This window comes from Acinonyx jubatus, chromosome E1 (assembly GCF_027475565.1).
Source record: "Acinonyx jubatus isolate Ajub_Pintada_27869175 chromosome E1, VMU_Ajub_asm_v1.0, whole genome shotgun sequence".
NCBI lineage: Eukaryota > Metazoa > Chordata > Mammalia > Carnivora > Felidae > Acinonyx > Acinonyx jubatus.
The window spans coordinates 9,460,884-9,487,174 of record NC_069397.1 but is presented as its reverse complement, the minus strand read 5'-3'; the positions used below and the strand labels follow the sequence as shown (position 1 = coordinate 9,487,174).

Genomic DNA, 26,291 nt, shown 5'->3' with positions numbered 1-26,291 from the left:
GCAAAGAGTTTACCCTGCATTATGGAACCAGACAGCACAGTCCTTTCTTTGAGGTCAGAATGAGGGCTCCCCCTGGGTAATGCTCGGCATATCAGCCCTTTCAAAGCAAGAAAGCAATTCAAGCATTAAACATGATGTGTATTTCAATTTTCACATACTTTATACTGACCATAGAGTATAGACTTTTTGATAAAAGCTTTATGGAGAGAGATCATCTTAAATTTGTGAGCTATTCAGAGGGTATCATGGAAGAAAAAAAAAAAGTTGGAAGTACCCAATGTGACATCATTTGTTCCTTTGTAAATGTTCTCCTAAATAGAAAATAACCACAGAAGACATCTATTATAAATCAAAAAGGAAAGAAAGACACTTCCAAAGCTAAATGCAAAATCCCAATGCTTCTTTCTCCAGGTGAGAGGGCACAGAGAGGCTGAGGACCACTGTCTAGCTCTGAACTAGACCTCTGAGAAAGGGAAACATGAAAGATGGGCACCTCATACACAGGCAACATACATGAACGAAAATATGCAAATCAAAATGAAAGAGCTATAAATAACCTCTTAAAAAGCTTCACATCATATCAGAAAAAAATTGGCTCAAGGACTGGAAATAATCACATGCATTTACCCTAAAACGAAGGGAAGTGAGGTTTTTTGTTTTTTAATTTTTTAACATAGAGAGAATCCAGCTCTTAGAAAATTGCACAGGACTTCTAAGATTGAAGAATCCTTACCCTGTTTTTAGTATTTCACCTAGAATAACATGAAACACTCGAGGCAGGTTAAGATTTAAAGAAAAATCAGCCATTAACAAAATAAAACACAGCTATCATGTATCATGCACATCGTGTACGGTCAGCACAAGGCTGGACACCCGTCTCCAATCCTCACACAATGGTAACTACCATCCCTTTAGAAGATGAAACTCGTGAGGAGAAATTCATCAGGAAAGGGTGCAGCTGAAATTCAAATACACGTCTTTGTTCTATGACACGACTTTAACTGCCTCACAATAAAAACAAAGTTCTCAGAATGAATTTTACATTTTTCAATTCACTTAACCCTAGCAGGAATAATCTTCAAATTGCATGAGCACATGATATGAAAATGATGTTTAATTTTACTCCCTTCCACTGTCACGTACTTGAGGTATACGTAGATATGAATATAAATTTAAACATATTAATAAGCATCATATTAATAAAGTATTAATTATATATTATATACTTTACTGTGTTTATATTATTACTATGATAACATTAATGTAGGTTTCATTTATATGTTAATATGAATAGAAATCTCAGGTAGAAATAACAGACTGAATACAACCTAACCCAGCCATGCAAATTTGCTGTACAAAATTAAATGTATCTAGAATAAATGTTCTGGAAACGACATTTTACCCTCTAGTGGTGCTGACACAGGAGACTCCCTCATTGACAACCCTTGCTTTATATTTCCTTCCACTGATTCATAGCTTCTTTTTAAACTGATTTCATGAGCTGTTCTTGGACTCCTTGTCCCTTCTCGGGCATTCTTAATATCTGTAGAATATAGAAACAAGAATTGCTCAGCGCCCAAGACCTCTTCTACAGTAAATCATTTATCTTAGTTTCATAGTCTATCTTATAAAAATAATGACATAAAAACTAGTCAACTTACGACATACTGCTATGTGGATGATATTTATGAAAATTTTCTTCATTAATTCAAATATATTTGAGTGCCAGGCATAAGCTAGGCTTGCAGAAGGTGACCAAATTAAGCCCCTCCCCTCACGAAACTCACCCAATCGTGGCGGGTGCAGATAAAGTACTAGGGAACTGCTGTAGAGTGCAGTCAGGACTATGAAAAGAGTGGCGCAACTCCTGTAAGAACAGTGTGGCTGAACCCAACACTTAAAAGGCTCGGATGAGGCTGCCTAGAAGTCATGTGCAAGCTGAGAACTAAAGGACAAGGAGGAGGTGCTTCAAGTGAGAGGTAAAGGGAACAGGAGGTGGTACAGGCCGAGGGAACAGTGAGCACACAGACCCCCAAGGTGAGACACGGTGGGACCGTCGCTGGTGTGGGGGTCGGGGCTGGAGCGAGAGTGCGTGGCAGGCAGAGCAAAGCAGGTAAGGGAGAAGGTGGGAAGGGAGCAGCCTGAGAGAGGAGCTGACAGCAGGTGGTAGAGGGGGGATGAAGCCAAAGGAAGGGGCGTACGATGACTTTAAAGCAATGAAGAGTCGAGGAGGAAGGGACGTGATACGGTTCTGAACACGGGCTACGACGAAAGCTGGGGAGATCAGTGAGGCGGCTGCCGAGCTGTCCGGCTGAAAGACGATGGTGGCAGTGGGGAATACAGAGCAATGGATGGATTCCAGAGAATTCAGAAAAGAAAACGGAAACAACTTAGGACTGACTGCAGGGGGGAAGAGAAGGAAGTGTCAAGGATGACATCCAGATTTCTGGCTTAGGCAATGTCCGTTAATTTCTCCCTCCAGAAGCAAAATGTAAATCAGTGTATGCCAGAAATGTTAAAACAAGAAAGGAGGAAGGAAATAAGAAAGTTACCATGTGTTCTACATCAGTCACTGTTGCTGGCATACCTTATGTCGCTGTATTCAAAGAGAAAGATAAAGCATGACTAAGGACTACTCGGTTCACAAAAAAGTTGCAAATGGGAACGCAAATCCAGTCCCTCGCTTGGCTGTGATACCATAACTGAATCACTGCTGTAACGTTAATGAGAAAATATAACCTAAGAATACATCTAAAGAAAATGTTGACACACACACAGACATTAAACTAGTTTTATTTAAGTAGAATTTAAATTCAATGCCCTTTCCAGGATTACCAGACTAGTATCTACTCCCTTTTTTTTTTTTTTTTTTTTTAAGTTTTCAAGTTGAGACAGAGAACGCAAGTGAGGGAGGGAGGGGCAGAGTGAGACAGAGGGGGAGAGAGAATCCCAGAAAGGCTCCACTGTCAGCATGGAGCCTGATGAAGGGCTTGACCCTACAGACTGTGAGATCATGACCTGAGCCCACATCAAGAGTCGGACGCTCACACGACTGAGCCCCCTAGGCGCTCCTACTCCCTAATTCTTAATGCATAAAAGACATCTTTAAGATAAAAGTGATTCTACTACAGTGAAACAAAGAATATTTTCTTTGGCTAAATCAACTGGCCACAGGTGATGTTAGCTACCACTGACAGAACCACTTACTATGGGCTCTATCTACATGGTTTATCACTTTTCATTGACGGTCTCCATCCGAGTTAAATTTTCACAAAAGTTCCATGAGAAGGCACTACTGTTAACCCCTTTTACAGAGATTAAACTTGGGCTCAGGAAGGAAAACTAACTCCCCCAAGCAAGTAGGTGGGGAACCAGAGTCCATGTTTTAGTCATACGTTACAGTTCTGGCTTCAGAGTACAGACGACATACTTACTGTCATATGATAAGATGTGTCCACTTTTGCCTTCATAAATAACATGACCTTTTGATGCAGCTTCCTCTCTGCCCTTCTCAGGACTGTTCTCTTCAATGGGCATTCTAGAAATGGATCCCTTCACCAGAGCCTCAGCTGGTATGCCAGCCTGTGACAGAGCTGGGGTACCCTGCCATCGAATCAAACATAAACACTCGGATTTAGAGGAAACGTGAGACACTCAGAAAACTTAACCTACCACACTGAGAGATCAAACCGTATCTACAAAGAAGGTCAAAGACACAAGAGGACCAGACATTAAGTTTGTATAAACATTAAGAAACACTGTACCTTTTTGTCCTTGAACCCTGCCATACAAAACAGGTATATATGAGTCAAATCAGCTTTCTTCCCCACCATGAGGTCAAACCTCTTAATGCCCAGGGGGGAAAAAAAATCTGTCTTAAGACCCAAAATCATGCAAATGTAATACTTTTTCTTTCAAAATGTCTAATAAAAAAGAGGCAATAAACAAAGTTTTAAATTTAGAGTCCACACCTTGCTCTCACATTGTCCTAAGAGAAAAGACCTGCAGTTCCCAAACTGTGTGCCTTCTGGTCACCAATGGGGGACGTGGGGGGCAGGGGTGACAAAACTCAGATGCCTCCATTCTGTGACGTGGATTCAGTTTAGGCCACATCATCTGAACTTTCACCATAATTTAGTAGTCCTCTTCTAGGGTGCCTATGGCCGTGGTTCTTTCTAAGCCTTCCTTGAAGCAGTAAACCCTTCCCTTTCTAGCAAAATCACTCGTGGCACCTCATGTGTAGAACACTTTATAAAAGTGAGCTGCTTGGGTTGAAATGAGAGTGGCAGGCCCAGACCCAGCCCACTCCCACATTAAGTGTCCCCAAAACTCTAGTGAGGACAATCTGAAACCACATGCTTAGAGCAGGAAGAAAGACAAGAACAAAACATCCACTTGTATGGCCATTCAACGAGCCTGGGAGTAAACATCTGAAAATCCTTAACGCCTACTTCGGAAGTGCTCGTGCCATGTGCGCAGACTGGTTTGAAAATAAACAGAGAACAGCCTAGCCTCGTTCTATCCAGTTCATTCTGTCCTCCTACCCACAGCGTGGTTACCAGAGTGAAAATGACCAAGAAGAGATAATAATATACATAAGCCATTTATTTCTCTTCTCCGCTACTGAAGTGTTTGCTTATTCTGAAAACTAATCTCAAGGGGATGTATATTTTGGTCAAATTTAGAAGGAGAGATGAGAAGAGTTAATATGTAACTTTCTAGATCACTATGCCACATACTCCATAAACCACGTCTCAGAAAGGAGTCACTGGTGAATCTTGTTAAAATGGAGACGCTAATTCAGGGTCTGAAGAGGGGACTAAAATTTCTGCGTTATTCTAACAAGCTCCCAGGAGGTGCTGACGCTCTAGGGCACAGACTACCCTAGGTCAGCAGGGTCCTAGGGTGTGGTTCTCGACTGGACATCCAGCAGAATCACTGCAGGGCTGGAAACACAGACTGCTGGGCGCCGCCCCCACAGATGAGACTTCATTTACATGCCTAACAACTTCCCGGGTCCCACTAATGCTGCTGGCCTGGGGACCACACTTTTACCAACCACTGTCCTAGGGAACAAGGACAAAAGACAAGGAAGAAGAACAGAATAGAAATCCTGTAACAGGTTCAATGTGCAAAAAAATCTGTTTACAATCATTTCCCAAAATAGAATTTTCCCTTCCCAGATCTACAAGAATAAAGAGGCTAATGTCTGTTACACTTCAAACTAACATCTAATGGAGGAAAAGAAAGACCTTTCCCTAATGAAAGTTGGCAACTTATTTAACCTAAAATTGGAAGAAGATACTTGACTTGTGATGCTTTTATCAACATCATCCATATCTCCTGGGTTAGCATTAGACTCTAGCAAGGCGGCTTATAGGCCGGGACTGTAGGACCTTCTTTTTCACAGAGGGCAAAGGCGAGCAAATAATTTATAATGATTTTCTTCTCCATTTCTATTTAAGCTCAACACATGGTAAAAGCTTTGCCAGGAAGACAGTAAGAACTACATCAATCAGAACTTGTTTCTTCTGCCCATTTGCAAATAACTGACCTTTTCAAATGACCTGCAGAATAGAGAATATAGCTTGTGGTCAAAACGATTACATTAATGTCTTTCTGCAGACAGTTTTATAGATTTGGGTTTATTACCACTGAGATCCAGTCCCATAATCCAGAACAACAAACAACTTAATCACAAAACTGCTGTAACAGCCAGAGCTCTTGAAACTGGACTTCTAGTTTTCTCATTAGCTCTTGTCCAGGATTTCAGGCACGATCACAACTAACCTGAGTGATGGAGCCCCGCAGGGATGGGATGCCTTCCAGGGAAATTTTGCTGGTTGGAGTCCCCCGAGTTATACTCCCTTCTTGAATGGCTCCTGGAGTACCTGAAGAAAACCAAAATTATTAGCAACTTAACCTGCCACTGCAAACAAAACACCAGTCCCTACTTGGAGGAGGGCTGAGGGGACACAGCAGCACGAAAAGAATAGCTGTGTTTTACTGAAATGCACTTTTAAAATAATAATGCAATTATTAAAGAGGATTACTAAAATATGGAATTTCACAGTTTTAAATTATTTTTATACAGAAAGAAAAATTTAGAGTGTACAGGTTCTAACTCAAAACCCCATAGTTAAACCATATTAGTGACTCACTTTAATAAATTTATTGGGAAGAAAAGTTTAACATTTCCGCCAAACAGCATATTTTACCTCTGACCACTCCTTCGTGTTGTGCCCTGACCAATAAACCTTCAGGCTGGGAGTTCTGGCTTCGGGGAGAAAATTCCTCCTGCTTGATGTAGGGCGCAGTAGCTATGGACCAAAGCAAGAGACACACATGAAGAGACCAAGGGCCGAATTACCGAGTGTGATGCCACAAATGCAGGAACATTATGAGTATTTACTCGCTGACCTGATTTGGCAGATTCCTGTTGCCGTGGCAATCCAAGAGAGATAGAACCCACTGAGGGCTTAGCTGTTTCTTGAGTGTAGGAAGTCTGATTATGAGAAGTCAAATAAGTGCCAGGTGTTCCCTAAAAATAATTTTAAAAGACTAAAATAACAGTGTCTTTTCACAAGGTCAACAATAAATTTAATGCTCGTGTTTCTGTTTATAAAAATTTACACCCCCACTGCCCCAAGTTAAGAACAGGTATTTGCAAAGCAAGAGAATCCTTATCATGGATTGCTTACATTAAAAATATTTTTAAAAGGAGCAAGATAGGCCTTCTGAAATCACCATAAATTTCATGTAAATAATTTATTGTTAACAAATTACATAAATAAAGCACTTAACACTACACTCAAAACGTAAGCTACTATTATGCCTCTTAAAAATGCTACAGGACACTGACATCAGTGAAAACCAAGAGTAAGGACTTCGGAAAACTCTCCTCCACAAAGGCAACCAGTAAAAATTATAAAAAAACAACAACAACTTTTAATCTGAAAATTAACCAAAGGGTTGTGGAAATCTGGGCGCATGTGTTCAAGAAAACCAGCAGAATCTAAGTAAGAACAGTGGGTTTCGTGGCATCTGAACTTGTTCTATTTCATCTCATATACTCCCGGCCAAGCTCGGTGGCGGCAGTGAAAATCAACAACCGTCAATCGTGGTGAAAACCATCAGCCTGGCAGCCACTGGAGGGGAAAAAACAGGGCTGGGCTCCCTAAAAGCCTCATTCCCAGATAACTGTCATTATTCCTTCTGGTTCTCTGGAAGACCCATTTGCAAGGCTGTCTTTATTTGACCTGACTACGTTGTCAAAAACTATCAGAGTCAAATGACTGAAATTCTTCACTGTCTGGGGCAGTAGATAACCAAGAAGGCAAATGAGAGGCTAACCAAACACCTTTAAAGGAAAAGCCAAGGAATTAGATGTTTAAAGGGGATCTGAAAAACTCCAAAGTATTCCTAACAATCTAGGAGGCCATGTGCATGTGCAAGGTTGTGCAGATGCCTAGGAAAGACCTGAGAAGGCCTTGAATTCTCAACTCTGGCTGACCTCAAAGCTCTGTGGAAGCAGGAAGAGAAGACTAAGGCAGGGTTGTCAGGTACCAGGCTGAATGTCGAAGGCGTGCCCCAACACACACACACAGAGCTACTCAGTCAAGACTGGGACGCTTACTGATTCTAGGCACTGAAGTCTGTCCAGCAATTAGCTGGCCACCAGCTGAACCAAACAGTGACTTCAATGGCCACACAGGTCACAAGAATACAGACTTTACAGAGTTAGTTCAGAAAAGTCACAAAGCAAATACCAACACACAATAGCAACAACAGCAAACCCTAGGGAGAGAGGAAAATCCATTTTCCACAGTTGCCACATTCTGTTATGTAAAATATCCAGTTTTTAACCAAAATTTACAAGAAACAAGAAAGTATGACCCACACATGAAAACATAAAACACGTTACAAATAATTAACTGAAAATAAATCTAACAAAACCTCTACAGTGAAAACTATGAAATACTGTTGAGAGAAATTAAAGACCTAAAATATGGAAAGATAAACATGTTCATGGATTAGAAGATTCAATATTCTCAAGATCTTCATATGTATCCCAAAATAATCTATAGATTTAAGGCAACCCCTGCCAGAATCCCAGCAGAATTTTTTGTCAAAGCTCACCTATATAATTTATATGGAAATGCCGAAGTCACAGAGAAGAGGCAGAGCAATCTTGAAAAATAAAAGCCCTTACAAGGACTCATAGCACATGATTTCAGGACTTATAAAGAAAGCTACAAGAATCACAACAAAACTTCAAATTTCTGCTCATCAAAACATATCAGTAAGACACAAAAGCCACAAAGAAGAGAAAAAACTTTGTAACAGAGACCTTTCATCCACAACATATAAAGAACTTCTACAATCTACTAACCAAAAATCCCAATAAAAACAGACAGTAAGACAGTCACTTCACAATCAGATGCATAAATGACCAATAGATATACGAGAAAGTGCTCAACGTCTTTGTTTTCAGGGAAATGCAAACTGGAGCCACCATCAAATGTTACATACCCACTAATAAAACTAAGATAAAAAAGACTGCCAACGGCAAAGCAACGTGAAGGCTTATGCGTTGGGGGTAGTGGTGTAAAACAGGAGACCCACTCTGGAAAATTATAAAGTAAAGCATAACATATATTCAGCAATTCCACTCTCAGAGGAGTATACAAGAGAAATGAAAACATTGTATCTATAAAGAGCCCAGTATAATGTTTGTATCAGCTTTATTCACTGTAGCCAAAAACAAGAAATAGCTCACGCTTCCATTAACAAGAAAATGGATAAACAAACCAGTATGTTCATACAATGTAGTATTATTTGGCAATAAAAAAAAAAAAAAACTACTGATGACACAAAACCCTGGATGAATCCCTAAAGCCGTCATGCTATGTTAAAGAAGACACAGAAGAGTACACACAGTATGAGTCCATTTACATGAAGTTCTAGAAAAGGCAAAACTAATCTGTGCCAGTAGAAAGCAAAACTAGGATTGCTTCAGGCCGAAAGGGCGTGAGAAAACTTTCTGGAGTGATGAAATGGTTCTATAACCTGACAGGGGTGTGGTCACTGCTGGTGCTGCACATGAGTCAACACTTTACAACAATTAAGAGAAGACCACATTTGGAGCACCTGTGTGGCTCAGTCGGTTGAGGGTCCAACTTTAGCTCAGGTCATGATCTCATAGTTTGAGAGTTTGAGCCCCACCTCAGGCTCTGTGTTGACAGCGTGGAGCACGGAGCCTGCTTCATATTCCGTGTCTCCCTCTCTGTCTCTCTGCCCTTCCCCTGCTCATGCTATGTCTCCCTCTGTCTCTCTCTCTCTCAAAAATAAACAAACATTAAAAAAATTAAAAAAAAAAAAGATAACACCGTATTAAAAAAAAAAAAGTAACACCAGGAAAAAAGAAAGATACAGTGGCCAAAGTCAGAATGAACTGGTATTTAGAGCCTTTGTAATAGTTGGTCAACACATATCTGAGTACTTGAAAAGATTCCTCTGAAGAGACTCCTCTTTCATCTACGCTACACTCAACTTCAGGGCACAGAAGTGCCTCACAAAGTTAAACCAGACAGTGTGCCAAGGCCACTCACTCTGTGCACCCAACGCACACAAGCTTCCGGAGTGTGGCACTGAGTACGATGACCGCCATATTTTCTGGTCATGGCCTCTTCGTATATAGGTTTTCATTTAAGACTCTGACAAATCAGTGACAGAAAGCAATCCTCAACAGAAATCTCCTGAGGAGAGAAGGCGTTTTTACCTGCGAGATGGAGCCTCCCAGGATGAAAGAGGGTTTTTCGGAAGCCACTGTGGTTTTAGATGATGGAATAAGTGGAGGAGGTGGCCTCGTGGGTCGAGTTGTCGGAAGCCGAACCGCTTCGGGGAGATTGGTTATCACTTGATGTGGAGCAGGCTGCAGGACTTTTAAAAGGAAGAAAAAGATGATTTAAAACAGTCCATTTCGTAGTTTGCAACACCCCACCTATCTCAGTCATTCCTGAATTTTTAAATCACAAATTGGATTTGGAGTGCAAGATGAGGCTGAAGATGAGCATTTCTATTTTAAATTTCTCTTTCACTTGAATTAAAGCCGTATACACATTCAGGTCACACATGGTATTTGGGAGGCTGAAATATCCAACTCCCTGTCAAACCGGAGCTTGCAAGCTGATGTTCATTTCAACCTACTTCTGCTTAGCATCGGCAAATGGCAATCTTTAATAATCCTCTCTCTCTCTCTCCATCGCTCTTTGGACCTGCTTCTTACGAGCAGCTGATGCGGCAACTAGGGAGAACATACAGACGCAACTGACAACCAGCTGTATGTCCCCTTTTGCATCCTGCAGAATTTGAGCAACATTCACGGATTCTGGCTCTCACAGACTCGGGAATCTCTTATGGTGGGGGAGGGGATCTCAAGATTTTTCAAAAGTACAGGACCTCGTAACAGAAGGGCCAGTCAAAGTCACAGTGGACACGTGTGGACACGTGTGGACACAAACTTCCCAGCGGCCCCGGTAAATCTCAACTGAATACAAGTGATGATGGGATGTAGAGAAACCAGAAGGTACTCTTGAAACGGGAAGGACATGTCCTGGAAACCACCCATGTGTAGCACCGGCAGGTAGATGGCCAGCAGCCACTGCACAGAGGAACGATATTTACCTGGCGGGACACTATAGCGGGCTGCACTCATAGGCTGTGGAGCGGCTTTACTGACTTCTCTCGGAGAGAGCCTACACGGTGATGCTGACCTTGCTGCGGTACTGTGCATCTGTGCTTCCTGTTCTAGGGCACGTGTGACCTCAGCATAGGGCATATAGGCGACTGATTTTCCTATGGAAGTTAAAGTTATCAAAATAAGGGAAGAACCCCAAACGAAAATAGTAAGTGTGAAAGGACCAAGCCCACACCATCCAGGGGCAGATCCGACTATATACTAATAAATTAAAATCTAAAATTCCTGGGGGGAATCCACCCATACAGAGGTTACATCTGTGTATGCACCATCACTAGGACCCTAATAAAATCCTCAAAAATTCAGTTATGATTTTTCCCTTTAAAAGACAAAGTACTTCCTTTTCTCCTCAATAGGAAAACTAGCATTTTCACATGCAATAAGGATCACAACAGGCAAACCTCAGATTATCCGGCCATTGTGTGAATTCAAGTCTTGCTTGACTTAGATCTCTGAGAATTTCAGCTCTTTTATTTAGCCTGTTGAAACCCACCACTTAACAGTCAGAAAAATAAACATGACTAAGAAATGGAAGAAGCGTTTCAAAGGATACAGATCAAACTAATCCAAAAAACCTACACCAGTTTATGAAACTATGAATTATACTATAACAATGCTAATAAAAATCATATGATTTACCTCTACATTAAGCATTACAAAAAACTTTAAGCATTTAAATGGGTACATCAGATATGCAGTCACATTAATATTTAAAAATACACATAATAAGATATAACTTTTTCTTTTTTAAAATGATACGGACATTGTAATTCTGGAAAATCAGAAAAGCACAAGGAAGAAAGTACAAATCATCTGTAACCCAAACCATTTAGATTTGGGGTATTTTAATGTCTGCCAGAACAAATTCCTATTACTCTTTTGCTTACCTAGTCTTACCCATTTAGTCTTGCAGGTAAACCTAAATTTAAAATCATTAAGTAGTTCCTCTCCAAACAAAATGTCACTGGAATTTTCATTAGACTGGCATTAAATTTATGAATACAGGAGACCGGACATTCCATAATAACGTTTCCTAAATGAGGAATCTAGACTTTCTCGTATGTCTTTTCTATACATTCCTTGTTAAAAATTATTTTTAAGGTATTTTACATTTTGTTGCTAGGAAAACCATCTTTTTCATCTTTTACATATATGACTTTTTATTGCAGATACATAGGAAAGAAAGATGTGGGTTCCTGCCTATCATTTTTTTTTCCTCAAAAACTTAATGAACTTTCCTTTTAGCTCTAATAACTTTCCAGTTGATTCTTTTAGGCTTTCTAGGTAGATAATCTTATCCTGTGAATAATAATTTGTCTTCTCCCTTCAAACGGCCACGCTTATTTTTTATTCTTTTTTTCTTTACTAAACTACAGTAAGCAGTGAAAGTTCCTGTCTAAAGAGAAGGTCTCTAGCATTTCACTATTAAAAGGAAGGTTTATAATTGGTTTCAAATAAAGATTCATTAGCACAAGCCATAAAGAGTTCTCCGGCTTACTAAGATTTGTGTAAAAACTAGAAACAATTATAGTAATCAACTAATATTAAGCCTGTCCTTCAATGGGGAGCCTGGGTGACTCAGTGAGTTAAGTGTCTGACTCTTGATTTCAGCTCAGGTCCTGATCTCGCAGTTCAATCAGTTCGGGCCCCGCGTTGAGCTCTGCACTGACAGTGCTGAGCCTGCTTGGGATTCTCTCTCTCCCTCTCTCCACCCCTCCCTTGCTCTCTCTCTCTCTCAAAACAAATAAACTTTTAAAAACAGTATGTACTTCAGAGAAAGACAAATGTCATATGATTTCACTCATAGGTGGAATTTAAGAAACAAAACAGATGAACATATGGCACGGTGGGGGGAGGGGCAAGAAGAAATGGAAACAAACCACAAGAGACTCTTAATGACAGAGAACAAAACCAAGGGTTGATGGAGGGAGATGGGTGGAAGATGGGCTAGATGAGTGACAGGTACTAAGGAGGGCACTTGTGATGAGCACTGGGTGTTGTATGTAAGTGATGAATCACTGATTTCTACTCCTGAAGCCAATACTGCACTGTGTGTTAATACTTAATTTTTTTTTAAAGTATGTACTGTTTACATACTTTTTATATACTATTTATATACATACAGTGCAGAGCACCGTGATTACATGAATTATCTCACTTAGCCCTCATGACCAATGAGATTATTAACACCAGTTCACAGATGAGGAAACTGAAGCTCAAAAGAATCACACCATATTGCCCAACCAAGGTCACTCTACCAGGGATCTTTCAAAAGCCTGACTCTGAGCTCTAAACCACATGGCAAAAATGCCTCCCTGAATCACTGGGTGTTGAATTTCAGATGCCTCTGGGGTACCCATTAAGATGATGGTACTCTTCCCTTCTTAGCCATATTAATGTAACGAATTCGATTAAGTGCTCTAATGCTGTGCAGATTTATAAAACAGACCCACTTCCAAAGAAACTCATGTCTTCCTTTCTAGAGAATTTAACAGCATGGTGTATTATAAATTCCGTGTGATTGTTTTGTCACTTCCAATAAGTTGACAACTATGTGGAAACTATTTTGTCATGTACTGTTAAAGGAAAACTGGAAATTTAGATGGTTCTAAATACAGCTTTTAAATCATCATGTACTCAGGGCTGAAAAGATAAAGAAACCAACAACAAAAGAAACAGACTAGATTCAGTTGCACAGATGCATTAACTCTTAATTGGATTGAACTGATCCTATTAAACCTGCACTGCAAGTTTAATTTTAACTCTCTGGACGTGTGTGTCTGAGCTCCTTCACTACAGGGAAAAGGCTTCAAACTAAAGCAGGGGTCAGCTTGTGTAAATGTTCCTGGAAAGTGAAAACAATTGCCTCTAAGGTTTTCCCCAAGCTTTCCTACAGGTGAAAAGGCTTACACCACCTACAAAAATTTTTTATGCCACTGACATTAAGGTGAATACAATCAAACAGTTGGACAACCGGTGCTGCCTGTCACTTTCTAAGTGAGACTGTGAAAAGTCAAAACCATGGTCCTAATTCAAGTGGACTGGTACTTGTTTATATGTTAAATCCATATTCTTGCTGTATTTACCATTCTATAAACTATTCTATGATGTTGCATTGAAAACATTTATATCAAACATGCTGCATATAAGCAATTTAACTGCAAGTATACAATTACATAAGGGGGATGTATAAATGTAAGGGAAATTATCTTTTACACTGAACTATGTATGGATACCTATCAACTTAGGAGAGTCTTCAGGCACTTGGTTAACAAATCACTGGACAAACATACTAGGTAGATGAGCTAAAACAAAACTTAACCTTGGGACAAAATGTAATCAACCACCCCAGTTTCTAGGGTCACCTTGAACCAAACTGATGTCATACTAATAAACACTGGTATCGTATTAATCAAAAATATAATTACCATGTGGTTCTAAGACCACTGAACTATAGGGGCACCTGGGTGGCTCAGTTGGTTAAGTGTCCTACTTCGGCTCAGGTCATGATCTCACGGTTCATGGGTTCAAGCCCCACATCGGGCTCTGTGGTGATAGCTCAGAGCCTGGAGCCCATTTCAGATTCTGTGTCTCCCTCTCTCTCTGCCCCTCCCCCACTCATGCTCTCATGCTCTCTCTTTCCTTCAAAAATAAATAAATTTGGGGGAAAAAAAAGGACCACTGCATTACAATTAAAAATTAGGATACCCCTCTTATCTAAACCACATGGATTAATGTGACTGACCAGAGAGAAATGCAGTTCATTGTTTAGAGTCTTAGAAGTTGGGCTCTAGCCTGATTCAGTCTCTCCAGCTTCCAAATACAGCCCAATTTATAAAGTAGAACAAGACAAGATATTGAGGTCCTAAAGTAACTATATGATATACATATTAGAATGATCCAGATATTACTAACAATAATACTCAGCTTTAGTACGAATTTGGCAAATATCATTTGAATGTCATTTTTTTCTAGGTCTTTTAAATTCTTCCTCCCAACATTTATTCTAAATCATTTATGTAAGGAATACATTGACAGACTTTTAAATTACTCTATAATTTTTATCATTCTCATCATGACAGATTTTCTCGTAACTGGGCTGCTCAAAAGATAAGCACTTCTGCTAAGTCCATTTATACTCTAGTTCATTTAACTCATTCCTTCAACATGTAATCACTGAGTTAGCAACTGAGGATTCTCTACACCCAATATATTAAAAGCCCCCAAATCATTAACGTTTTTACCTTCATTCAAGAAATATTCATTTAGCACCTATTATACACCCAGCCTTGCTAGATGTTATTTTTACCAGCATAAGATTTATATTTAAAACATTAATAATCTTATATTTAGAACTCTAACATTAGAGGCTCAGTGTACCAAATAACTAATAACTTATCATTGGTGTGACTGGGGGAGGGGGTCAAGATCATTTAAGTACCACAGTTCCCATTTTATATTTAATAGCCCTTGAAATCCAGGGCATTCTACAGCTAATTGCTCTTACTTATCTAAAAAAGGTACTACAAAGAGTCTTTTGAATCATTACGGAAAAATCTAAATCATAGTAATGAAGACCTTAATAGACTTATATCCTAAGCATATTATAGCACGTAGTTGGTAAGTTAACTATCAACCAGAACACATGTGCCATTTCCTAACCATGCCAGAATTTATTACAACTTAGAAATCACTCCCCTCTCCCCTTTTTAGAGAAAGTAAGTGTATCTATCATGCACAACTAAAAAGAGCATGCCAGCGGCATCTAGCTAGCTCAGTCGGTGAGGTGTGCAACTCTTGATCTTGGGGTTGTGAGTTCGAGCCCTATGTTGGGTGCAGAGAGTACTTAAAATTAAAACAATATTAAAAAAAAAAAAAAAGAGAGAGGGGAGCCTGAGTGGTTCAGTCAGTTAAGTGTCTGACTCCAGCTCAGGTCCTGATCTCGCGGTTCATGAGGTCATGAGCCTCATCAGGCTCTGTGCTGATAGCTCGAAGCCTGGAGCCTGCTTCGGATTCTGTGTCTCCCTCTCTCTCTGTCCCTCCCCCACTCACGCTCTGTGTCTCTCTCTCAAAAATAAACATAAAAATGAGGGTTGATGGGGGTGGGAGGGAGGGGAGGGTGGGTAATGGGTATTGAAGAGGGCATCTTTTGGGATGAGCACTGGGTGTTGTATGGAAACCAATTTGACAATAAATTTCATATATTAAAAAAAATAATAAAAAACAAAAAATACATAAACATAAAAAAATTAAAAAAAGAAAAAGCATGCACAACTCAAACCTGTCACTTGAAATAACAACAGTGACAACAATGATAACACCTTCTATTATCATTTATAGAAGGTACCTATATCCCATGGTATCTATTATACCATGTGTACACTAGTGCACTATTATTATAAATTGTATATTATTACATACAATATTATATAAAGAATAATGCTGAGCCACATGTTACAAAATAATACTGACTGTTGATTCTTTCTTATGGGTTGTAATGACAGCAAGGGAGAAAAGAAAAGAAAAGAGAAAAGAAAAGAAAAGAAAAGAAAAGAAAAGAAAAGAAAAGAAAAGAAAAGAAAAGAAAAGAAAAGAAAAGAAAAGGAAAGAGAAAAGAAAAAAGAAAAGAAAGAGAAAGAAAGAAAGAGAAAGGAAGGAAGGAGGGAGGGAGGGAGGGAGGAAGGAAGGAAAGAAAAGAAAGAACGAACAGATTAGATTAGATAGATAGATAGATAGATAGATAAGTGGGTAGGTAGGTAGGTATAATAGACAGATAGATAGACAGACTGACAGACCGATCCATAACTTGCACTTTACAAATGAGATAACTAAAAGAAGAGTTAAGGGACTTGTCCCTGGCCAAACAACTGGTAAATGCTGGGGTGAGAGACGAGTCAGGGTCTGACTGGCACTATACATTTCACAAAGTTGTCATCAGAGAATTAGAGCATTATCCTGCTGTTACATGTGACTTGCTTGGAGGACACGATAACAATTCCCACTTACTCTGAAAAGTCAGATAAGTAGGCAGAAAGAACGGTTTTTATAGTCTTCCAGCATAGAGATAAATATCAGAAAATTCATACTAACAAAAACCACCAAAAATGTTACTGCCATCCTTCAGAGTAGTCAATAATACAAACATTCCTCAACTGTCTAACTGAGGTCAATTTGAAGGGATTCTATGTGTTGGGGCAAGAGAAATAAATCAATCGGCATGCTGATAAACTACAAAACACAAGGGACCCACTTTGGAGTATAGTTTTGTTTCCCTTCAGGAAAGTTCTTTGTGATGACAGCGCTGCCTACCTTCCCACTCTCTGTTTGGACTCTTGGAGGTGCCACACGGACTTGTGGAACTTCTACATTCCAAATCTATCTGTTCTTGCCTCTGTCGCTGTTCTTCCAAGAGCGCAGACTCATGCATGGCTTTAATGTGACGCTGGTACAGGGCATAGCCGCTCACTGGGGTTCCAATTGGTATATTACATGGGGTACAGGAAACCTACGGGAAGAAAAAAAAAATCTAAATATGCCAATGACCAACATAACAACAACCGTCTGCTGCAAATAATGCTTATTTCTGTAACATACCAGTTGATAGGATTTTGCCGTTTTTTTTTTTTTAATGTTTACTTATATTTGAGAGAGAGAAAGAGACTGAGTGCAGGTGGTGGAGGAACAGAGAGATAGGGAGACACAGGATGTGAAGCAGGCTCCAGGCTCCGAGCTGTCAGTACAGAGCCTGACATGGGGCTTGAACCCACAAACTCTGAGATCATGACCTGAGCCAAAGTCAGGCATTTGACTGAGCCATCTAGGCGTCCCGGATTTTGCCATTTTTTAATCAAAATAATCTTCAAATGTAATGCTTAAAATGCTGAACATTTCACTTTCAGAACTGAACATAATATAAAATCACTAAAGGGGACGCCTGGGTGACTCAGTTGGTTAAGTGTCTGCCTTTGGCTCAGGTAATGATCTTATGGTTTGTGGGTTCCAGCCTGCGTTGGGCTCCTGGCTGACAGCTCGGATCCTACGTCTCCTTCTCTCTCTCTATCCCTTCCCCCTTGCACTCTTGTCTCTCTCGCTCTCGAAAACAAACATTTGGAAAAAAAAAAAATCACAAAACTTATGATGAGAAATCAAAATATTTCTGTCTGCTTTTCACTTATGATGGCCAAATCCCTGATGGCTCAACGCCCCTCCTCTCTAGGCTCCCGCAGCAGGTAATCACACCCACTTCTGTGGGTTTAAACGTCATCTATATGTTAACAACTCATCAATTTCTATTTCTAAGGTGTTTGCTCCAAGTCCCATACAGAATGGCTGCATAATAACTCCACCTGGATATCTCAAAGCACCTCAAAACCTGCATTCAAACAGAAATATCTCATTTCCTAAATTCAATGCTTCCCCTTCAGTGACCTCCATCTTAGAAAATGGAACCTTAGCGGCTTAAGCCAGGTTCCTGGCGGACATCCTTGACTAATCAACCTCACTCACCTCCCACACCCAATTCATTGACCTATCAGGGCGGCTGTTAAATGTTACTTCTTCAGACAGGCCATCCCTTACCATCCAATACACTTCAGTAACTTCCTCCCCATATTCCTTCTTACTGCGGCCCCGTTTCTTTCTTTCAGAGTACACTGACAGGACTTACAATAGCACAATCTGCAATAATGCATGTTTTCCTTGTTTATTTTCTGTCTCTCTCACTTCATGAAGGAAAGAACCCAACCTGTTCAGTTCGATACTAAATAAACAGCCCCAACACAGTCCATTACCCCATAATACAAAAACTTCCGGGGGAAAATAGAGAGCTTTTTTTAGAAACTATTACCTAAATAAAGACTTCCATGGTTTTTTCTGCTATTATAAATAGAATTCTTCACTGACCCTAAAACATGCACAAAATTTACTTGCCTTTGTGCTTTGGTTTGTATGTAAACATGGCTCTTCCTCCTTTTGCTATAAAGCCTAATGAATTCTTTTGGTCCAACCACAATGTTATTTCCTTTTTTTTTTTTTTTTTTTTTTTTTTTTAATGTTTATTCTTCAAGTACATTAATGGTTCCACAAATGTCCTGGTTAGTGAAGCTGGCTATTTGGCAAGATGTATTCTAATTTTTTTTTTTTTTTTTTCTTAAGAGAGAGAGAAAGAGCGTGTAAGCAGGAGAGAGGAGCAGAGGGAGAGAGAGAATCCCAAGCAGGCTCCATGCATAGCGCGGAGCCTGATGCAGGGCTAGATCCTACGACCCTGGGATCATGACTTGAGCCAAAAAAAAAAAAGAGGCAGACACTCAACCCACTGGGCCACCAAGTGCCCCCCAAAGTATTATTTCCTATGTGGAGTCTTCTTTAAGAGTGTCATTAAGAAGGAAGCTCTCCTTCTGAAATATCCATACTATATTTTCTAACTTAATAGAGCATCACATTGTTATAATTCATCTTAATTTTTATTGTAATATTTTCCTATGTCTTATTATCAAGGCCAATCTCTAAATTTTTTGAAGTCAGAGATTATGATATATAAATATTCCATACAGCATTAACAATGTTGTCTTGAACTGGACACTCAATAAATGTCCATTTGAGTAAATCAATGAATGAGTAAATGTTTAACAATTTGTGTGTGAGTCATAAGCACACACTTAACTTTTTTTAATTATCATATGAGGCAGGAAACAAATTTACATCCCCTGAAATAAAGCAAGAGCGAAAACATTACTAGGTAAAAGAGTAATACCCAAGTTCAGAATTCAGTGTCAAAATGGAGTCAAGCTTGTAGAGATTATTCGAGTAAAGTGTAAATAAAACTAGATTTGGAATTGTATACTGCAGTTAGCCATAATCTTTATAATTCATTCTTAATATTCACAACCTAATCATATATTTATTCTACCACTGTTTTATAGCAAAACAAATAAAACAAAAGCAAAGCTTGCTAACATTATGGCTAGAGGATTATATTTCTTTGGTGTTTTGTTTTTTTCTTCCTGAAATAGAAATGACCATTTCAATCAACTATCACAATGAATCCATTTGAAAAAGGAATAGAGCGACAGATGACTGGATAAACAAAATGTGATATATACATACAAAGGGAGATTATCAGTCTTAAAAAGGAAAGAGATTATGACATGCTATAACCTGGATTAACCTTAAGGACTTTATGCTGAGTGAAATAAGCCAGTCATAAAAAGACAAACACTGTATGATTCCACTTATATGAAGTATCTAAGCAGCCAAATTCAGAGACAGAAAAGTAGAATGGTGGCAGTCAGGTGCTGGCGGGGAGGGGCAAAAGAGAGTGACCACTTAATAAGACGAGAGTCTCACTTCTGCAAGATGAAAAGTTCTGGAGATCTATTTCACAACAACAAATATATTTAACACTACTGAACTGTACGCTTAAAAACAGTTAAGATGGTAAATTTTATGTTGTGTGCTTTTTACCACAATTTTTTAAAAGGTCAAGTACTGATTAAGAAAGAGAAGAAGGGTCTCTAAAGGTCTTTATTTCTCAACTTAACTTCTCTTCCTCACTTAGAAAACTTACCATCGGTGGGATAACAGCAGCTCTATGTTGAAGCTGTGGCAGGTCCAGTGGGTTTGGTTTTATTGGGGATGAGACCAGTATAGATCCAGGAGGGTTTAACAATGAAGGCTTTGAGTCCATGGGAAACATTCTACAATTGGCAATAAAAAAAAGATAAATTAATATATTCTTCTTTAAGACTTAAAAAAACATGTTTTTAATCTTATTTTTGAGAGAGAGAGAGAGAGAGAGAAAGAGACAGAGTGTGAGCGGGGGAGGGGAACAGAGAGAGGGAGACACAGAATCCAAAGCAGACTCCAGGCTCTGAGCGGTCATCTCTGAGCTGTCAGCACAGAGCCCGACACGGGGCTCAAACTCATGGACCGTGAGATCATGACCTGCGCTGAAGTTGGATGCCCAACCAAGCCACCCAGGTGCCCCTATTCTTGTTTAAGACTTTAAATGTACAATCATAATTCCTTCTAAGTAGTTAATGTGTAGGTGGGCACACATACACAACGCATTAACCTTAGAAGAGATTTGAAGAGTAAGGAAAAAAGGGACTCTGTAATGCTAACTGTCCAAGAAACCTAATACTGATTTACAGGTTGAAAATAATCTGAATTTAATCATCTGCATCTAACCACGCAGTCTGAACAAATTCCATTATAAAATGGAATTTTGTAAGTCCTAATCTACCACTAACAGAGATTACAAACTAGTCATCTGTATCTTGCCAGGATCAAAGGGCATTCTTTTTTAAAACAACTGCCCATGAACATTTTAAAAACTGAGAATTCCACCCAAGATTCCAGACTCCTGGTTTCTCATGAGAAATGGAAAAGAAATGGCAGCACAGAAGCAGCACTCCAGCACGGCAACAACATGCAGCTCCTTTTCCAAACAGCAAGTGCCTCTCTGTTCCCCACAGTCCCTTTCTCCCCACATTCCACCTGCTTCACTCAGGTTCGTTACCTACACTGGAGTTCAGGACACCCAATACATGAACGGGGAAAATCATACACCAGTGCCATACCCCACACCTTGCAGGCTTGATCATACTTCCCAGTATTATTGGGGAAAGATGAACATTTTAAAAAGTACAAGTTGATAAGAAAATCAGAATGTATAAAAGAAAACAATTAACATCATACATAAAGAATAAAGATGGTGTTACAGATGTAGAAAACATAGGATGTGTTATTTGACAGTTGGGAAGTGATGCAGACTTTGGAGTGTTACTCAAAGACCACCACCATATATTTACGAGGAATTTCTGAATTTCAAGACTACTATCAAGTTCATCTCTTCGGGTGTTCCTCCAAGGTTACTACCTTCCTGTAGTTACTAAAACCAACAGTGAAAAACACAGAGAATCCTCATCTTAGATGAACAGAATCTGGCACTTAGGTGAGTGGCTTATTTGCCTTCCTTTTTAAAAAACAGGAGGGGAGAAAAAGAAAAAAAGTGTTGAACTGGGTTTCTGATTAAATGATGTTTTTAGTCGAATTCATTTCTAGAATCTGCACCAATGAAACATTCTACTGTGATTCTAGGGGATTCTATTGCTTTCAAGGAAAAGGAAATCCCAAGGAATGTACACATATTAAATAAAGCAGTATCTATTCCTATAAAAATTTATCTTTTTACTGTAACTTATAAAAACCATACACATAAAATAGTTTTGTATTATTAACTTAGTGACTAAAAACAGTTCTATATTCATGTATGTTATACATATTTTCAATTACAAATATGAATAACCTAGAATTTTAACTGATATCAACAGTGACTGTGATAATTACCTAGAACTTATGTTTAAATCATGCCTTCTAAAATGTTTTCAGAACACTTAACATGTTTCTTCTCCCAACATATTCTACCCTCTAATGCACAGGGACAGCAGGCCTTGTTTTGAGGCTGTGCGGTCTTAGAGCAAACAAGCCAATGCCTCTCGCCTTCACCACCACATCCTTCGCCACCTCGTCCTACTGCTTCCAACACCAGGAACGGCAGTCTCATCTGTGGTTTCGTTCACAAGTTTTGTTAGATGAGATCCCCTCCTCTGCTACATATGGGATGCATGTAACCAATGCAGAAAAAAAATATTATCTTTTTCATTTGAAAATTACGAGCACCTAATTGTTCTTGGTTATTTAAGCAGATGAAGAGCATCAAAACCCAGTAATAATGGCACGGAGACCACCTTTAACTTGCCGAGGTTTACGCAGGAGTAATCTCCGCGGCCGGCACCGTTCTGTGACTCAGCATCCGACAGAGCAAAGAATACAACAGTATTAGAGGAACGAGTCTCACCTCTGCCTCTCGGGCTCTCCATCTACATCTTCATCAGCACTGCAGGTAGCACTGGAATCATTGTCCGACTGGGGCTCGGGCCTCTGGGCCCCTATTTGCTGGGCCCCCACCAAGTCTTCATCGCCAGGCTCTGTCTTCTCGCCGGCTCTCTCCAGGTCTCTCTCTTTGGTATCACCTTCGACTTTAGACGGATTGTTCTCGGGCACCCTCATGTCAACATCTACAGAGTCTGTTCTGGTAGTCGCGGGGAGGTCAAGAACAGAAGTCACTTCAGCACTGGGCTCCTGCCGGTCAACGTCCATCGGCTCTGCTGCCTCTACGGTGATGCTGTCATTCGCCTGGGTCTCCGCGCTTTCATTTTCGACGGGTTTCGTACTTGGCACTGCCGAGGAGGGAGACGCACCGGGCGCAGGTTCGGAGGTGGACCCGAGCTCGGCCACAGGTTCCGTGTTCCCTCGAGAAGACGCATTTTCAGTGCTATCTTCGCCGGGCTTGACAGCTTCAACTGGTGAAGGAGAAGGAGCACTTTCTGTATCAGAACTATTTTCAGCACCTTAAAGATAATGATACAGCATAAAAATCTGATAATGGACATGTTTCAGGGGTGGCAGAAGCCATGCTTCAAAGTAGGTTTAGAAGGAATGACACTCGTCGCATGACCTCACCGAAATACGCCAGCCACTGGGAAGCTAAAGTGTCTACAGAGCATGAAAGGGAGAGATCAAACTGTTTTCACCTTCTGAAACTGAAAGCGTAAAAGCCTTTAGTATCGAAAAATCATTTACATGAAATTTGAAAAATGAAGAAAGATGGAAAAACAAAACTAAACAAAAAAACCCGTACGCAGAAATGGTACATTTCAGTTTATTTCTACCAGCCCATTTCTGTGCTTTTCTTTATACCCAGGAGGGCTGACAGTCCGTTCTAGAACAGCGCCATCCAATAGGAACATCATGTGAGTTACACCTGCCATTTTAATTTTTCCGGTTGTCACGTTAAAAAAGTAAAGAGATAAATTAACTTTAAATCATGTATTTTATTTAACCCAATATGCCTAAAATATTATCTTTTTAACATGTAATCAACATAGAAAACTAGCAATAAGATTTTTACCTTTCTTGGTACTAAGTCTTCAAAATCTGATTATATTTTTCATTTTTAGCATATCTCAATTTGGACTAGCCACATTTCAAGAGCTCAATAGCCACAGGTATTTAGTGGCTACCACACTGCACAACAAAGCTCTAGGGTAACATGACACAGACTTTTTAATTTAACGTTGTAACCCTGGTCTTTCCCAACATCGTTTGTTTCATTTTATAAATGCAGTTTTAATCTGTGACATCTTTGCCTCGATATTTCAAAGGAATCACAAATTCAGTATTTCCTGCACCAGACTTGGACTCAACACACCCAAGTCCCGTTCTTTTCTACTGTTTACTATCAATTAAACCAGAAACCTACGAGCAATCTTTCAATCCTTCCTCTCATTGATCCCCATATTCTGTGTAGACAAGCAGCACAGATTTTCTCTCTAAAAAGATCCCTTGTGGAGCGCCTGGGTGGCTCAGTCGGTTGAGCGTACAACTCTTGATTTCGGTTCAGGTTATGATCCCAGGGTCACGGGATCGAGTCCCATATCTGGTCCCACACTGAGCATAGAGCCTGCTTGGGATATATATATATATATCCCTCCCCCCAAAAAATAAAAAAATAAAAAAATGCAAAGATCCCTTGAATCCACCCACTTCTATTCAACCTCACAACTGCCGCTCCAGTCCAGAAACAACTCCTCCCATCTTCCACCTCAGACCATTCTCTACCACAACGCCAGAGTGAGCTGCTTAAAAACCGAACCTTACCAAAACTCCCTCACGCACTTGCCTTTGCCATCACCCTTCCCTCTGTGAGGGCAGGGACCCTCTATTTTGCTTATCGTTTAAGTCCTAGGACAAGCACTGTGCCGAGCACACGAGACTCAAATACCTGTTGAAGGATAAAGTGACTGAATGATTGTGAACATGTCTTAAATTTACTTCCCTTTTCCTCTATTACTGGAGCCTCAGGCAACTTCCAATTTGCCACTATTATGAACAGCGTACAGACATGTTTACTACAGCATTCAGTGTTTGATTATTTTCTTGAAGTAGACAACATAAAAATTTAAATCTCCCCCCAAATTAATATATTTACCTCCAATGAGAACCCCAATGGTTGGTAAGGAAGATTTTTTTTTAATTAAAATAAATTTTATTTTAATGTTTATTCATTTTTGAGAGACAGAGACAGAGCACAAGTGAGGGAAGGGCAGAGTGAGAGGAAGACACAGAATCTGAAGCAGGCTCCAGGCTCTGAGCTGTCAGCTCCAAAGCTTGACGCAGGGCTCGAACCCATGAACCATGAGGTCATGACCTGAGCCCCAGTCAGACACTTAATCAACTGAGCCATCCAGGTGCCTCAAGAAAGATTTCTTAAACTAGATAAACTAATTTAGAGTGTATATGAAGAACAAGTCCCTGAGAAAATCTCAGAAAAGTATGAAAAACATTAGAGTGAAAGGCCTGCCTCTCCAGATAGTCAAACTTACCACAAAGCCAACGTATCACATGTTTGCAACTGCCAGAGTGATAGACAAAATAAATCAGCAATGCAGAAGGCAATGCCTAGGAATAGATCCTAAAGTAGATGGGAAATTAATATATACCAAAGGTGACATTTCAAATCATTGGGTAAAGGATGATTATTTAATAAACTAGCTCCCTCAGAACTGGCTCCTTGTCTGGAAGAAAAACATGGACCCTACCTTACACTACACACAAAAATAATTCCAAAGGGAATAGAGTTTTCAAAATTCGAGAAGATAATGTAGGACAGGATATGTATAACCTCAGGAGGTACGTAGAAATGTCTGAAAGCAAAACAGGCAACTCTGAAGCTACAGATACATCATTCACACAGAAAACAATAAAGACTTAATTGACCATATGGGAAAAGATACTTTCAATGCATAACATAGTATTTTAAAACCCTACAAATGCATCCTCTCACTCATTCAATTAGGTACAAAACACCCAACGTGCAGGGTGCACTGGGGACAGAGAAGTGAAAAGACCAAACTGCACTCTAGAGGACCTGACAGTCGAGTGTCAAACGGACAACGAACAATTAAGTACATGATGCATCCGGAGGTCATAAGCACAGTGAGTAACAAAACTGGGGAACCAGTGAAGAAGAGGGTATTAAAGAGGTAAGGTGACATTTCAGCAGAGGCCTGAAGGAAATGGCAGAACGAACCAGGGACATCTTGGGGAAACGGTAGAAGGATCAGCTCATGCAAAACCCCCGAAGTGGGGGGTTGCTTTGCTCAAACAGCAAAGAGAACAACGTGGTTAGAACAGAGTAAGCAATCACCTCACATCTGTCAGGATGGTTATGATCAGAAAGGCAAGAAATAACAAGTGGAGAAAGGGAGCCCTTGTACACTGGTGGTGGGAATGTAAATTAGGGCAGTGGCTATGACAAAGAGTATGGAGGTTCCTCAAAAAATTAAAAGTAGAACTCCCATTTGATCCAACAATTCCTCTTCTGGGAGTTCATCTGAAAAAAAAAAAAAAAAACACTAACTCGAAAAGGTATGTGCACCCTCACATTGATTGCAGCATTATTTACAAG

At 39.9% G+C, this 26,291-nt stretch overlaps 1 protein-coding gene across 13 annotated transcripts in view; it reads right to left on the bottom strand.

The window, feature by feature from the left end:
• The window catches only part of NCOR1 (nuclear receptor corepressor 1), a 157,141-nt gene that overhangs the window by 28,118 nt on the left and 102,732 nt on the right, over window positions 1-26,291 (bottom strand). For 8 of the 13 annotated variants that reach the window (XM_027047386.2, XM_027047394.2, XM_027047391.2 and 5 more), the window contains 11 exons: window positions 22,620-23,172; window positions 20,325-20,454; window positions 17,069-17,264; window positions 10,687-10,857; window positions 9,782-9,942; window positions 6,421-6,541; window positions 6,219-6,320; window positions 5,791-5,891; window positions 3,435-3,603; window positions 1,403-1,543; window positions 14-97 (listed from right to left, as the gene is read on the bottom strand). In XM_027047386.2, coding sequence (XP_026903187.2) covers window positions 14-97; window positions 1,403-1,543; window positions 3,435-3,603; window positions 5,791-5,891; window positions 6,219-6,320; window positions 6,421-6,541; window positions 9,782-9,942; window positions 10,687-10,857; window positions 17,069-17,264; window positions 20,325-20,454; window positions 22,620-23,172 — 1,929 coding nt within the window. The remainder of the gene's footprint in view (window positions 1-13; window positions 98-1,402; window positions 1,544-3,434; window positions 3,604-5,790; window positions 5,892-6,218; window positions 6,321-6,420; window positions 6,542-9,781; window positions 9,943-10,686; window positions 10,858-17,068; window positions 17,265-20,324; window positions 20,455-22,619; window positions 23,173-26,291) is intronic. The other 5 variants (XM_027047393.2, XM_027047398.2, XM_027047395.2 and 2 more) reach the window with 3 other exon arrangements.